Source organism: Lithobates pipiens, unplaced genomic scaffold (genome assembly GCF_037356315.1).
Source record: "Lithobates pipiens isolate NorthernLeopardFrog02 unplaced genomic scaffold, aLitPip1_a1.2 Scaffold_30, whole genome shotgun sequence".
NCBI lineage: Eukaryota > Metazoa > Chordata > Amphibia > Anura > Ranidae > Lithobates > Lithobates pipiens.
Genome location: NW_027507791.1, coordinates 39,484,319 through 39,498,309, shown reverse-complemented (window position 1 = coordinate 39,498,309; position 13,991 = coordinate 39,484,319). Strand labels below are relative to the sequence as shown.

The 13,991-nt window shown below is 43.0% G+C and overlaps 1 protein-coding gene across 2 annotated transcripts in view; it reads left to right on the top strand.

Annotated features, from left to right (window-relative positions):
* The window catches only part of LOC143942662 (high affinity immunoglobulin gamma Fc receptor I-like), a 46,180-nt gene that overhangs the window by 21,780 nt on the left and 10,409 nt on the right, over nt 1-13,991 (top strand). Inside the window, exons 5-9 of one of the 2 annotated variants that reach the window (XM_077464041.1) lie at nt 3,164-3,445; nt 3,591-3,872; nt 4,015-4,296; nt 4,443-4,724; nt 7,130-8,522. In XM_077464041.1, coding sequence (XP_077320167.1) covers nt 3,164-3,445; nt 3,591-3,872; nt 4,015-4,296; nt 4,443-4,724; nt 7,130-7,296 — 1,295 coding nt within the window. In that variant the 3' untranslated portion in view covers nt 7,297-8,522. Of the gene's footprint in view, nt 1-3,163; nt 3,446-3,590; nt 3,873-4,014; nt 4,297-4,442; nt 4,725-7,129; nt 8,523-13,991 lie in introns of those variants that run through there. The other variant, XM_077464040.1, reaches the window with a different exon arrangement.

Sequence of the window (13,991 nt, the reverse complement as noted above, 5' to 3'; positions counted from 1 at the left end):
TTTCGAACGGCCTATCATCATCCCCATGAAGAAGTCACGTGGTATGACGTAACGCGTAGGGAGTGGCCGTAGGACAAACCGGACGTAGCGTAAGACTGGCGGAAGACGCCAGATCACCATCTTCCTCTCTCTGTATTTTTTAATGTTTGAAATGTGAGAGTCTTGGCTATTTTTTAATAAATTTATCTGCTTATTTTGAACTACTACATGATTGGAGTCCCCTCTCTCTCTCCCCTTCCCCCTCTCCTTTGTGTTTTTTTCGAGCAATACACTACGGAATAGAAGCTTGTATCTGCAGTGCAATACTTAGGAGCTGGGATTGGCCCTCTAGTGGCGGAAGTGTTTATTACATTCTTTACCTGCAATTCCTTAGTGGCCTTATACAGAGAAGCAAAGGAGAAGTTTCTGGGGCTATATTTTGATTTGCTTATACATTTCATCCTAAGGTGAGAGTTCTGAGAGCCTGGATTTGTGAACTTTGGAACATCTGGTCTCGTCCTTTCTTCTTTTTTTCTTTTCACATTTTATCCCACTCATTGGTGTGTGATTTTTGGGATTTATATATTTTTTATTCCTATTTACAGTGGTGTGAAAAAGTGTTTGCCCCCTTCCTCATTTCCTGTTCCTTTGCATGTTTGTCACACTTAAGTGTTTCGGAACATCAAACCAATTTAAACAATAGTCAAGGACAACACAAGTAAACACAAAATGCAATTTGTAAATGAAGGTGTTTATTATTAAAGGTGAAAAAAAATCCAAACCATCATGGCCCTGTGTGAAAAAGTGATTGCCCCCTAAACCTAATAAATGGTTGGGCCACCCTTAGCAGCAACAACTGCAACCAAGCATTTGCGATAACGTGCAATGAGGCTTTTACAGCGTCCTGGAGGAATTTTGGCCCACTCATCTTTGCAGAATTGTCCTAATTCAGTTACATTAGAGGGTTTTCGAGCATGAACGGCCTTTTTAAGGTCATACCACAACATCTCAATAGGATTCAGGTCAGGACTTTGGCTAGGCCACTCCAAAGTCTTCATTTTGTTTTTCTTCAGCCATTCGGTGGTGGATTTGCTGGTGTGTTTAGGATCATTGTCCTGCTGCAGAACCCAAGTTCGTTTCAGCTTGAGTACACGAACAGATGGTCGGACATTCTCCTTCAGGATCTCTTGGTAGACAGCAGAATTCATAGTTCCTTTTATCACGGCAAGTCTTCCAGGTCCTGAAGCAGCAAAACAGCCCCAGACCATCACTCTACCACCACCATATTTTACTGTTGGTATAATGTTCTTTTTATGAAATGCAGTGTTCCTTCTACGCCAGATATACTTGGACACACACCTTCCAAAGAGTTCCACTTTTGTCTCATCGGTCCACAGAATGTTGTCCCAAAAGTCTTGGGGATCATCAAGATGTGTTGTGGAGAAATTGAGACGAGCTTTGATGTTCTTTTTGCTCAGCAGTAGTTTTCTCCTTGGAACTCTGCCATGCAGGCCATTTTTGCCCAGTCTTTTCCTGATGGTGGAGGCATGAACGCTGACCTTAACTGAGGCAAGTGAGGCCTGCAGTTCCTTGGACGTTGTTGTGGGGTCTTTTGTGACCTCTTGGATGAGTCGTCGCTGCGCTCTTGGGGTAATTTTGGGCGGCCGGCCACTCCTGGGAAGGTTCACCACTGTTCCATGTCTTCGCCATTTGTGGATAATGGCTCTCACTGTGGTTCGCTGGATTCCCAAAGCTTTGGAAATGGCTTTATAACCCTTTCCAGACTGATAGATCTCAATTACTTTCTTTCTCAATTGTTCCTGAATTTCTTTGGGTCTCGGCATGATGTGTAGCTTTTAAGGATCTTCTGGTGGACCTTACTGTGTCAAGCAGCTCCTATTTAAGTGATGCCTTGATTGTGAACAGGTGTGGCAATAATCAGGCCTGGGTGTGGCTAGAGAAATTGAACTCAGGTGTGGACAACCACAGTTATAGTATGTTTTAACAAGGGGGGCAATCACTTTTTCACACAGGGCCATGATGGTTTGGCTTTTTTTTTACCTTTAATAATAAACACCCTTATTTACAAATTGCATTTTGTGTTTACTTGTGTTGTCCTTGACTGTTGTTTAAATTGGTTTGATGTTCCGAAACACTTAAAGCGGTAGTAAACCCGCATTTTTTTTTTTTTTTTTAAAACCTGCAAAGCAAAAGGCATAATGAGCTAGTATGCACCGCATACTAGCTCATTATGAAATACTTACCTTAGAACGAGGCCCCGACATCTCGCCCGATCCACGCCGAGGAAGCCGACATGCTCCCTCGGCGTCTCTTCCGGGTATCGCGGCTCCGGCGCTGTGAGTGGCCGGAGCCGCGATATCGTCACTCCCGCGCATGCGCGCGGGAGATTCAAATCCGGCCGGACGAGCGCTGCCGGATTTTCGCGGAGAGAACCCCCTTGTGCGCATGCGCCGCTGCAGTCAGCGGCGCATACCGAGGGGAATATCTCCTAAACCGTACAGGTTTAGGAGATATTTTTTTTACCTACAGGTAAGCCTTATTATAGGCTTTCCTGTAGGTAAAAGTTAAAAAAGTGGGTTTACTTCCACTTTAAGTGTGACAAACATGCAAAGGAACAGGAAATGAGGAAGGGGGCAAACACTTTTTCACACCACTGTATATATTGACTGTTTCACATTTTTTTACATTTATATATATTTGTGTATTTTTAAAGTGGCACGATTTGCGCATGACTCTTTATTTTATTTGTGTAATGTAAAGCGATCCAGAGGTACAGGGGCTGTGTAATGTAAAGGCGTCCAGAGGTACAGGGGCTGTGTAAAGTAAAGGGGGTCCAGAGGTGTGGGGCTGTGTAATGTAAAGCAGTCCAGAAGTGCGGGGCTGTGTAATTTAATGGGGTCCAGAGGTACAGGAGGATGTGTAATGAAAAGGGGACTAGAGCTGTGGGAGCTGTGTAATGAAAAGTCGTCCAGAGCTGTGGGGGCTGTGTAATGTTATCTTCATTTACTAGCAGGTGAACGCGGCCCTCCATGCTGAACCCTGGCTTAGCCAAACACGGATGGAAATTATTCTGTGTCCACTGCAAAGCATTGTGTGATTTGTCAACATTTAGAGAATAATTGTTTCCCCATTCATTTCTATTTCTAACAATTTCCTCTTCCAGAGCTCTTCTCTCCTCCGGAAATAAAAGTGCCCCCATCCAGGGTAATAGAAGGAGATGAGATGACAGTGAGATGTGACACCAGACTGGATCCGCTCAGAGGCGGCACAAAGTTGCACTTTGCCTTCTACAAAGATGGATGGACTGTGCGGGGATACGATGTATCTGATACATACAGAGTGCCGTCATCTCAGCTGGAGGATTCTGGGAAATATACCTGTGAAGTGAGGACGAGGTCTGACACTGTGAGGAAGAGAAGTGATGGGCTCTATATACAGATATATGGTGAGGATGTAACCCTAAAAGAATGGCTTTGATCCAATCATACATTATCCTTATATACACTTTTAATTTCTTTATTCCCTGACAGTCACATGTTGAGGGTATAGAACTTATACTGACCAATCATTGTCATCCTTTCCTCTTCCAGAGCTCTTCTCATCTCCGCAAATAAAAGTGCCCCCATCCAGGGTAATAGAAGGAGGTGAGATGATGGTGAGATGTGACACCAGACGGGATCCGCTCAGAGGCGGCACAGAGCTGCACTTTGCCTTCTACAGAGATGGACGGACTGTGCGGGGATACGATGTATCTGATACATACAGAGTGCCGTCATCTCAGCTGGAGGATTCTGGGAAATATACCTGTGCAGTGAGGATGACGTCTGACACTGTGAGGAAGATGAGTGATGGGATCTATATACAGATATATGGTGAGCGTATAAACCTAAGTGAATACCTACCGGCCAGTTATACTGTACATTATATTTATATTCACTTAACATTTCTTTATTCCCTGATATTCATACGTTGAAGGAATATTGACCAGTAATTGTCATCCATTTGTTTTGCCAGAGCTCTTCTCTCCTCTGAAAATAAAAGTGACCCCGTCCAGGGTAATAGAAAGAGATGAGATGACGGTGAGATGTGACACCAGACTGGATCCGCTCAGAGGCGGCACAGAGCTGCACTTTGCCTTCTACAGAGATGGACGGACTGTGCGGGGATACGATGTATCTGATACATACAGAGTGCCGTCATCTCAGCTGGAGAATTCTGGGAATTATACCTGTGAAGTGAGGACGAGGTCTGACACTGTGAGGAAGAGAAGTGATGGGCTCTATATACAGATATATGGTGAGGATGTAAACCTAAAAGAATGGCTTTGATCCAATCATACATTATCTTTACATACACTTTTAATTTCTTTATTCCCTGACAGTCGTGTGATGAGGGAATAGGACTCATACTGGCCAATCATTGTCATCCTTTTCTTTTGCCAGAGCTCTTCTCTCCTCCAGAAATAAAAGTGACCCCGTCCAGGGTAATAAAAGGAGGTGAGATGACGGTGAGATGTGACACCAGACTGGATCCACTCAGAGGCGGCACAGTGCTGCACTTTGCCTTCTACAGAGATGGACGGACTGTGCGGGGATACGATGTATCTGATACATACAGAGTGCCGTCATCTCAGCCAGAGGATTCTGGGAATTATACCTGTGAAGTGAGGATGAGGTCTGACTCTGTGAGGAAGATGAGTGATGAGCTCTATATACAGATACATGGTAAGGTTGTAAAAGTAAATCAAGTCAATGAGACCTTCAAACATTGGCAGAAAACACTTCCAGCTTTCCCAGGATTCAATGTGTGGTGTCACAAGATTAGATGCACTGTCTTCTGGAGTCTAAGGGTGGATTAAATGTGTCATCAACATTCATACCCACACCTTATGCTTTTCATCTGAATAAGATGTGCGTTTAACCATGTGGTGTCTTGGTGTCATTTGGTTGACCTGTACACACAGCCTATAGTAGAGGAAATCTTCACATTTTGGTGTCAGAAGTTTTTGTTTGTGTTCAAACATGAGGCATAGCCTTGCACAGGTTAAAGCATGACCTCTTTCTGTAGTCTGAGAACTGACACTTCCTGTGAAGAAACGACATGTCTCACAATCCCTGGGTCCCTCAGACTAGTGCTCTGCAGGTGGAGGTCACATAATAATTAGATCTGACACAGACACAAACAGAGAAATGAACAGGGAGATCACCATGCAGTCTTTCATCACATTATCACTCCCACATTTGTGATACAACACAGAGGAAATGGTGAGGCCTGTATTGGAGGCTGTGTGACCTGACACAAGAAGTTGCCTCTTTACTGGATAAGGACAAGCTAGGTAAATGAATACATGGACATTAGAGGATTGATCGGCACTACAAATTACAGTTACAACATGTGAGCCCATCATTACAAGACAAGGCAAACACACAGCAAAGGGAATATTCTACATAGTTAAAAGCACATAAAACACTTGAAGGCATAAAATACCTTTATGTGATCATACTGTGTGCTCTGGCTAAACCTGACTACAGTCCATTGAAGTCTTTGTGCTGTTTCCAGAGTGAAATGTACAACATCCAAATCGGAAAAGTATTGTGTTTGTTGGCTGTGCTGAGAGCAGCCAAGATCAAACCAAGCTTAGCTACCATTTAGAAATCCATAACTTTTACTTTTAAAGTAATAAACTTCAACTTTGTTAAGGTAAAAAATCCCTTTGGATCTATGATATGTACAATATATTACAAGGTGGCTGCAAACATTTTCTATTCTGCACACACAGACATAGACCACGCCACTGGACTCTGGGAAAATTAATGCTAAGTAAATGTAAGAAATAGAAACTTTCTACTGAGATCACGTGATCCATCCCATAATAAGAAAAACTGCACCCCAAACATCCTTCTCAATGTGGGGGCATTGGGTAAATGCCTATTTTTGCCCATTATGAAAAACACCATATTCCAAAAAAGCACCTCTAAATATTTATGGCCAAAAGTTTGTGAGCAATGAGCCATCACAGCTCTATGGGTTTGTTGGACATCTCCTTCCAAAGCCATGACCATTGATGGTGAGTAGGGATGAGCCGAACACCCCCCGGGTTCAGTTCACACCAGAACATGCGAACAGGCAAAAAATTTGGACGAACAGATGAACACCGTTAAACTCTATGGGACACGAAAATGAAAAATCAAAAGTGTTCATTTGAAAGGCTTATATGCAAGTTATTGTCATAAAAAAGTGTTTGGGGACCCGAGTCCTGCCCCAGGGGACATTTATCACTGCAAAAAATAGTTTTAGAAACGTCAGTTTTTTTGGGAGCAGTGATTTTAATAATGCTTAAAGTGAAACAATAAAAATAAAATATTCCTTTAAAATCTTGCCTGGGGGGTGTCTATATTATGCCTGTAAAGTGGCTTATTTTTCCCGCGTTTAGAACATTACCACAGCAAAATGACATTTCTAAAGGAAAAAAAGTAATTTAAATTGTGGCTCTAATTAATTGTCAGGTCTCGGCAATATACATAAAACTCATTGAAAAAAATGGCATTGGTCCCCCCCCCCCAGTCCATTACCAGGTCCTTTGGGTCTGGTATGAATACTAAGGAGAACCCTGAATCAAAAATGTAAAAAAAAATTGCGTGGGTGTCCCCCCAAAATCCCTACCAGGGGACCCCCACGCTGTTTTTTTTGGCGTATGGGGTTCCCCTTTAAATACATACCAGGCGACGGGGCTAGTGAGGTGTCAATCTCGCCGATGGAGACGGAGGCGTTCACTTCCTTTGCTAGTCCTGTCTACCTGGAGTCAAGTTCAGTCTCTTCATTTCAAAAGTCCGGTCATTTGTGGGCGTGGGTGGACAAGTCCGCTCGTTCGGAAAGTCCGGCAGTCTGATCCTGTGTACGCGGCATTAGCCTCATTCTACTTCTGCCCCCCAGTTATTTTTTGTTACTTTCTATGTCCCCTCTCCTCATACAGGAGGACTATTGTAACATAAAACAACATAATTGCTTATGTCCAATGAGAAGGAAGCTGATGCAGATCCTTCATATAGGCTCAGAATTTTTATTAGTTCAAAATCACACAATATGTTCTAAAAAATCATATGACTTCCATCACTGGTTCTCTCCTCAGATTACAAGATGCAGAACATAATACGGCTGGTGATCTCTGGCTTTGTATTGTCTGCTGCCGTATGTTTCATCTACTTCCACAACAAGTGGCAGAGAAGAAGAAGAACTTCTGTGAATCTGAGGACCTCAATGAAACATCTAAGTGAACGTGGAAAATGTCTTGGTTGAATTTAAAGTGATACTAAAGTCTTGTTTTTTTTTTCTTTAAAAATAACAAACATGTTATACTTACCTGCTCCTGGCCCTTCCCTCCTGTCGAGTGCCCCCGCAGAAAGCAGCTTGCTATGGGGGCACCCAATCTGAGCCACAGCTCTGTGTGTCCATTCACCCTTTGGGGACAGCTTATGGGCAACCACATGTATGAGGACTTTCCTAACTTTAGTGTAGGGGCAGCACCACTAAGGAAACAGCACAGCAGGGGTGCCAACCACTAGTAAATTTACTGACAGTTTGTAAAAATCTGTGATTTTTTTTTTACAACTGCCAGTAAATATCAGGGGCTGATAATTTCAAGCTGTGTTGACTTTTTAAGTGTAAATCAAGCAAATTACTTTGTTATAGGTGTAGTCAGTGTTTCCATATCATGTTTATACTGTTTAAATATTCACTGTGTTCGTTTTCAATAGGAGTTCTGTAATTTCTCATGTTGCCAGTAAAAAAATGCTCGGCCAGTAAATGTTCCATATTTTGTCAGTAAAAAATGCTGCGGGAGGTTGGCAACCCTGCAGCACAGCCAGGCCAACGTATGGACCAAATTAAAGCGGAGGTCCACCCTAAAGTGGACCTTCCGCTCATCGGAACCCTCCCCCCCTCCGGCGCCACAATTGGCACCTTTCAGGGGGGAGGGGGGTGCAGATACCTGTACAGTACAGGTATCTGCACCCACTTCCGGGATAGCTCTCTGCGGAAAGGGGCGTAGATTACACCCCTTTCCGCAAGTGCCCGTCCCTTTCCGCAAGTGCCCCGCTGCCTGCTGGGAAACACACAGATCCCAGAGGCAGCGGGGACCGTCCTTATTGCGCAGCGCGACTCGCGCATGCGCAGTAGGGAACCGGGAAATGAAGCCGAAAGGCTCCATTTCCTGATTCCCATACCCAAGATGGTGGCGGCAGCACCCGATAGACGATCTAGAGATCGGCTTCGGGTGCCGACATCGCGGGCGCGCTGGACAGGTAAGTGTCACTATTTTAAAAGTCAGCAGCTGCAGTATTTGTAGCTGCTGGCTTTAAAAAAAAAAAAAAAAGTGGAGTCCCGGCGGACTCCCGCTTTAAATCTATAATCATTTGTAAGTATAAGTATAACCTTTTATGTAAAGGGATTCTATGTAATAATGTGCTACATCAACTGTATTCTGCAAATTGATCCAGTAAACGGAGTTCTTGTTCAAAGAAGAAGTTGCCTGGTGTCATTTACTTGAGGTGGGGAGAAGGGCATAAATGTGTAGTCAAGGTGTATCCAAAAGAACAGGTAAACAGTGAGTTAGAACCGTGGTTATTCCTCTGGGTTAAAAAGTAAAAGAGTGAATGGTAAAATAATATTAATGGTGTAAGAAGAATGTAACAAGAAGTAAAAGCAGCCAACTGGCAGAGGAAGTGGTGACGGTGGCTGGTGATGGAGGATTTGGCAGTGAGGTGTAGCTTAGTGCTCCATACACCTCAATTAGTTTCAAGGTTTCTATGTTGGAGCCCTCTGGAGCCTGCTTTAAAGCTTCCTTTGTCTCACTGAAACCTCAGATGAAGCGGTCAGACATGGGAGGAGTCAATGTTGTGATTTATTTTCCAGTATGTGGAGTAAGTTTTCTGTCAGTGTTACCTTCACGAGGGAGGGGGGGGGGGCACCTTATACTGGTACTCAATTGGATTTGCAGCAGTGGATAGTTGGAGCGATGACTCTTGCATGTATCACTGACGGATAAAACTGGACTCTACGCTTGTTGCCTCTGAAGCTAATTATAATGCGCTGGTACTTGGTTCCTTCCAGGATCGCCAAATTTGTACCCAGTTACCCACCAAACTGTTTTAGGGGTTGCAAGGACCGTGGCAATCATGTCCATATATGGTGGACGTGCCCGGTGGTGAAGTGCTTCTGGGCGACAATATTTCAAATGCTATCCTTGTGGATGCAAAGCCCCATAGAACCCGACCCAGCAATGGCTATACTGAACCTGTTACCCCACGAACTCACTAGAGCCCAAATTCATATTTTTCTATAAATAACTATGGCAGCCAAGCAAACTATTGCGAAAGCCGGAAGGACCCCATCTTTGAATGTTATTGAAGTGAAAAACAGAGTCACAAAGGCTATGATTCATAGCAGGATAGAGGCAGTAATTCTTGACAAAATACCCCAACATAGTAAGGTATGGCAACCCTGGATAGAGTACTTTTTACCATGTAATTTTGACGCACACATCCTAGAACCTTTGCCCACCCCAGACACTGTCTGAGTATAGAGGATGCCGTCTCCGACCACCCCTCCCTCCCCCTGCCCCACTTGTCTCTCTTGTATCCCCCCCCCCCCACATGTCCCTAACTCTCCTCTCCAACTACCTTTCCTTCTTTTTCTTCTCTTATGACTGTAAATCTAGATATGCGGAACAAGATAGTTACCAGACGTCCCCATGATAGATATTACCCTGATGATGCTGGCTAAATGCTCTTCCCTCTTTCGGGACCTTATGTTTGATCCTACCCAGCTTCCTTTTTGGATTATTTGTAATAGATACGCATTATACCTACCTGGTCTTCAGATCCAACCTGAAATTCTCTACATTATTTTATGCACGTTGTTAACCACTTACAGACCGGACCATTTTGCTGGCCAAAGACAAGACCACTTTTTGCGATTCGGCACTGCGTCGCTTTAACTGACAATTGCGTGGTCGTGCGACGTGGCTCCCAAACAAAATTGACGTCCTTTTTTTCCCACAAATAGAGCTTTCGTTTGGTGGTATTTGATCACCCCTGCGGGTTTTATTTTTTGCGCTATAAACAAAAATAGAGCGACAATTTTGAAAAAAATGCATTATTTTTTACTTTTTGTTATAATAAATATCCCCCAAAATATATAAAAAAACTTTTTTTTCCCTCAGTTTAGGCTGATATGTATTCTTCTACATATTTTTGGTAAAAAAAATTGCAATAAGCGATTATTGATTGGTTTGCGCAAAAGTTATAGCATTTACAAAATAGGGATCGTTTTATGGCATTTTTATTAATAATTTTTTATTATTATTTTTTTACTAGTAATGGCGGCGATCAGCGATTTTTATTGTGACTGCGCATTATGGCGGACACATCAGACATTTTTGACACATTTTTGGGACCATTGTCATTTATACAGCAATCAATGCTATACAAATGCAGTGATTCCTGTGTAAATGACACTGGCAGTGAAGGGGTTAACCAGTGGGTGGCAGTGTAGGGGTTAAGTGTTCCTAAGGGTGTGTTACTAACTGTGGGGGGTTGGGCTTTCATTTAGTGAACACTGATCTCTGCTCCAATCACATGGAGCAGAGATCAGCGTCACTAGTTGCTAGGCAGAATGGAGAAATGCTGTTTACAACAGCATTTCTCCATTCAGCCGTCCCGTGAGACGATCGCAGGTATGCCCGAAGCGATCAAGTCTGCGGGACCCGCGACCAGACTCACGGGGGTCCAGACCAGAGGCACGCTCGCGATGGCAGGGCAGCATTGAAGATTGGACGTACCTGTACGCCAATATGCCTGCCCGTGCCATTCTGCCGACGTACATCGGGGTGTGCTGGTCGGGAACCGGTTAAACTGATGTATAGTCCGCCGTTATATATCTTTGTAACCAATGCAAAATGTTCTGCTCTTTATGTTGTGCATTCTTCAATTTCTCAATAAAATATTTGAAAAGAAAACTGTACTCTACACAAGTTTCCTCATTATTGTGTATCCCAGCTAGACTAGCAAGCAACCCAAGTTAAAAGGCCAACAGTGTCCACCCTAAAATGTCATTTGAACTTTGTTGAGGCTTTTATACACGACAAGGCACTTTTATCAGAACTGGCTACACTGATCTGAGATATGATTGGCAATCACACATTATTCCTCTTTCTACAATCTCACAACATCGATTTTAAATTCTGGTGAAACGTCTATAAATAAAACTCAGGAAGGCAACAGATGTTCATAACTTCTGCTTCTTAGTGAGGCAGTCATAACTTCAAGGTCCCGGCTACCATGTCCATCTTCCTCACCATCGTATTTCTGTGTAAGTAGAAACATGTTTATACTTAATATTAGCTTCATATCGATTGAGTGTCTTTCCTTTGAAATTGTGTGAAATGCATAAAACAACCTGTTGGAAGCTCTATGTAAAACACACTCGTTCTATTTACATCTGATGTCGACAGAATGATTGATGACCCCTCTTCTTATTATTATTATTATTATTCTTTTTTTCTCCTTCTCCTTTTCCTTCGCCTTCTTCTTCTTCTCTCTTTTCTTCTATCATATCCACTGAGGATGCTAAGTACCAACTGTCTTGCTCCATAAAATCTATGTTATATCTCAATTGTTTAACATTGCTCATTTCTGGTGGATCACACTTCCCAGAGAGGAGCATCTGACTAGTGCTGTGTTATGAGTATTGATTATACGCTGTCTTGTGGTCTTGTCACTCAGGCCGGAAGGTTCCTATTTACCTAGATAAGTCAGAACAACATTTGTGATTTTCAGAAGAGTTTAATTTGAATTGCCAAAGTCAATGATGAAGGCAGCTGAATGTCATATCTAGGAAGAAAAATGTGGTTAAAGTTTGGGGTAATGTAGGGTTGGGTACCGGGGTATGTGTCCTGGGTCTACTGCTCAGCGCCCCTTGGCTCACATCATGAAGATATTGTTTTAAGTTATATCCTCTTTCACAGTATATCCCAGAATTGTAATTCCACCCTTCGACTAACAGCACACAGCTCATGGGGAATTTGGGAGTCGCTACATGAGGTATTTGAGTAAAGGGGGGTTCTGGTGGATGCATATTTTAGAGGCTTATGGCTAATGTACATAGTAGAGTCTGATGACTGGAACTGCATAAGGAGGATGGGGAAAGGTCTATTGAAAAAAGCTTCATAAAGGTGGTGGTGGTTTGGCTGGAGGTTTCATGAAGCCTAATAGAAGAAGCTTGGTAAAGGGCTATGGTGGATGCATGGAAGAATGATGGGCAAATTAACATGTATAATTATTGTGTAAGGGGGATTTTGTGATTACTATAAGGACAGTTGATGTTTACACAATGGGAGAGTGTCAACGTTAGGTCTGATTGTTCAATTCAGTCTCCTGAAGCCATAGGTTTCCTTTTTCCATGTCTGCTTTTACCTACATTAAGTGAGAGTCACAGGTCCAATCTTCTTGTGACCCGAGAAAATTGGGATCCTAAAAACATCCCTCTTATAAAGAAAATAGATATGTTTTAATGACATGTACTGTACATGATAGTTTCTAACAAGTGCATTCTGGCTTTTCAGCTTTAATCGTGGGGAAATCTGGTGAGTACAGACCTGATACTGGATAATATGCCATAAATACAATAAGAATGTAAAAAAAATGTGATCTTAAAGTTTTCTGAGAAAGGAGTTTGGGTCATTGATTATCATTTTGTCAATAGCTTTGCTTTAATGCAGCTGTAAAGGTCTATAAAAAAACAGTGTGGGTTACTATTATGAGGGTTAGCTACATTTTGCACATAATTGAGATTAAATATTTATTTGAATGGATCACAGAAATGCTTGTGGGTAAAAGCCATAGTGCTTCGATTTGAATTCGGATCAAACTTAAGTTCATCTGAAATTTCCAAAGCTCAAAATTGATGAAATGTTTACATATTGGTAAGGACATTTTACTGTGGATTGTGTCTTTGTATTTGGACTTGTTGATGCTGCCAAAAAACGGTGCTGCCACTAGTCAATGTCAAGCTCCATACCTGAGGGCTTTAGCTCTAATATTTAGAAGCCTACTTGTGGTTTGTGGCAACTAAGTGTAGCAATAAAGTTACTTTAATAAAGGCAAAAGAATATCACTCACAAAAAGCGTAAAACCTCAAGCATGTAGCGTTGTATAAAAAGGTCCTTGCCGTCACTAAACCCGGGCTACATCCATCTGGGGTTCGAGGGCTGTGATCCAAGCTGTAAGAACCATCGGAGGCTCTCAAGGCCTCCTGGATGCATGGAACAAAGAGCCTGGCAGATGTGACGTCACAACCGGACGTGATGCAAAGACGTGGCGACGCGTTTGTGGAGCTCCTTCTTCAGGCCCGAGACTGGGTTTAGTGATGGCAAGGACCCTTTTATACAGAGCTGAGATTTTACTCTGTGAGTGATATTTTTTTACCTTTATTAAAGGAACTTTATTGCTACAATTAGTTGGCATTTGTCTCTTCCTCCTTGTGCCCTCACAGAGCGGCTTCTTACTCCCAGACTGAGCTGCCACAACAGTGAGCTTCTCTTCATGTGGACCTTAGTTTATATCTATGGACTTTCTATTGTGATGTCTTACCCCATTTTCCCCATATTAGCATCAATTCTTTTTTGTCCCTCTGAGGCTCTTTACCACGTGATCAGCAGTGTCGTATCACAGCTGATCACGATGCAAACAGGAAGAGGATTTTATTCACTCGCATCTGACAGACGCGAATAGAGGAGAGACGATCGGCGGCTCTCCTGACCGGGGGGTCTGTGATGATTGTTTATCAGCGCAGCGCCCCCTCGGATGCCCACACTGGACCACTGGGGAAGCCACCAGGACCACCAGGGAAGCACCTAACATGTGGATGGCCAGGTACATCCCCCATGGCCATCCACATGTGAAAATGAATGTCCAACATATGCCAATCAGTTCCCA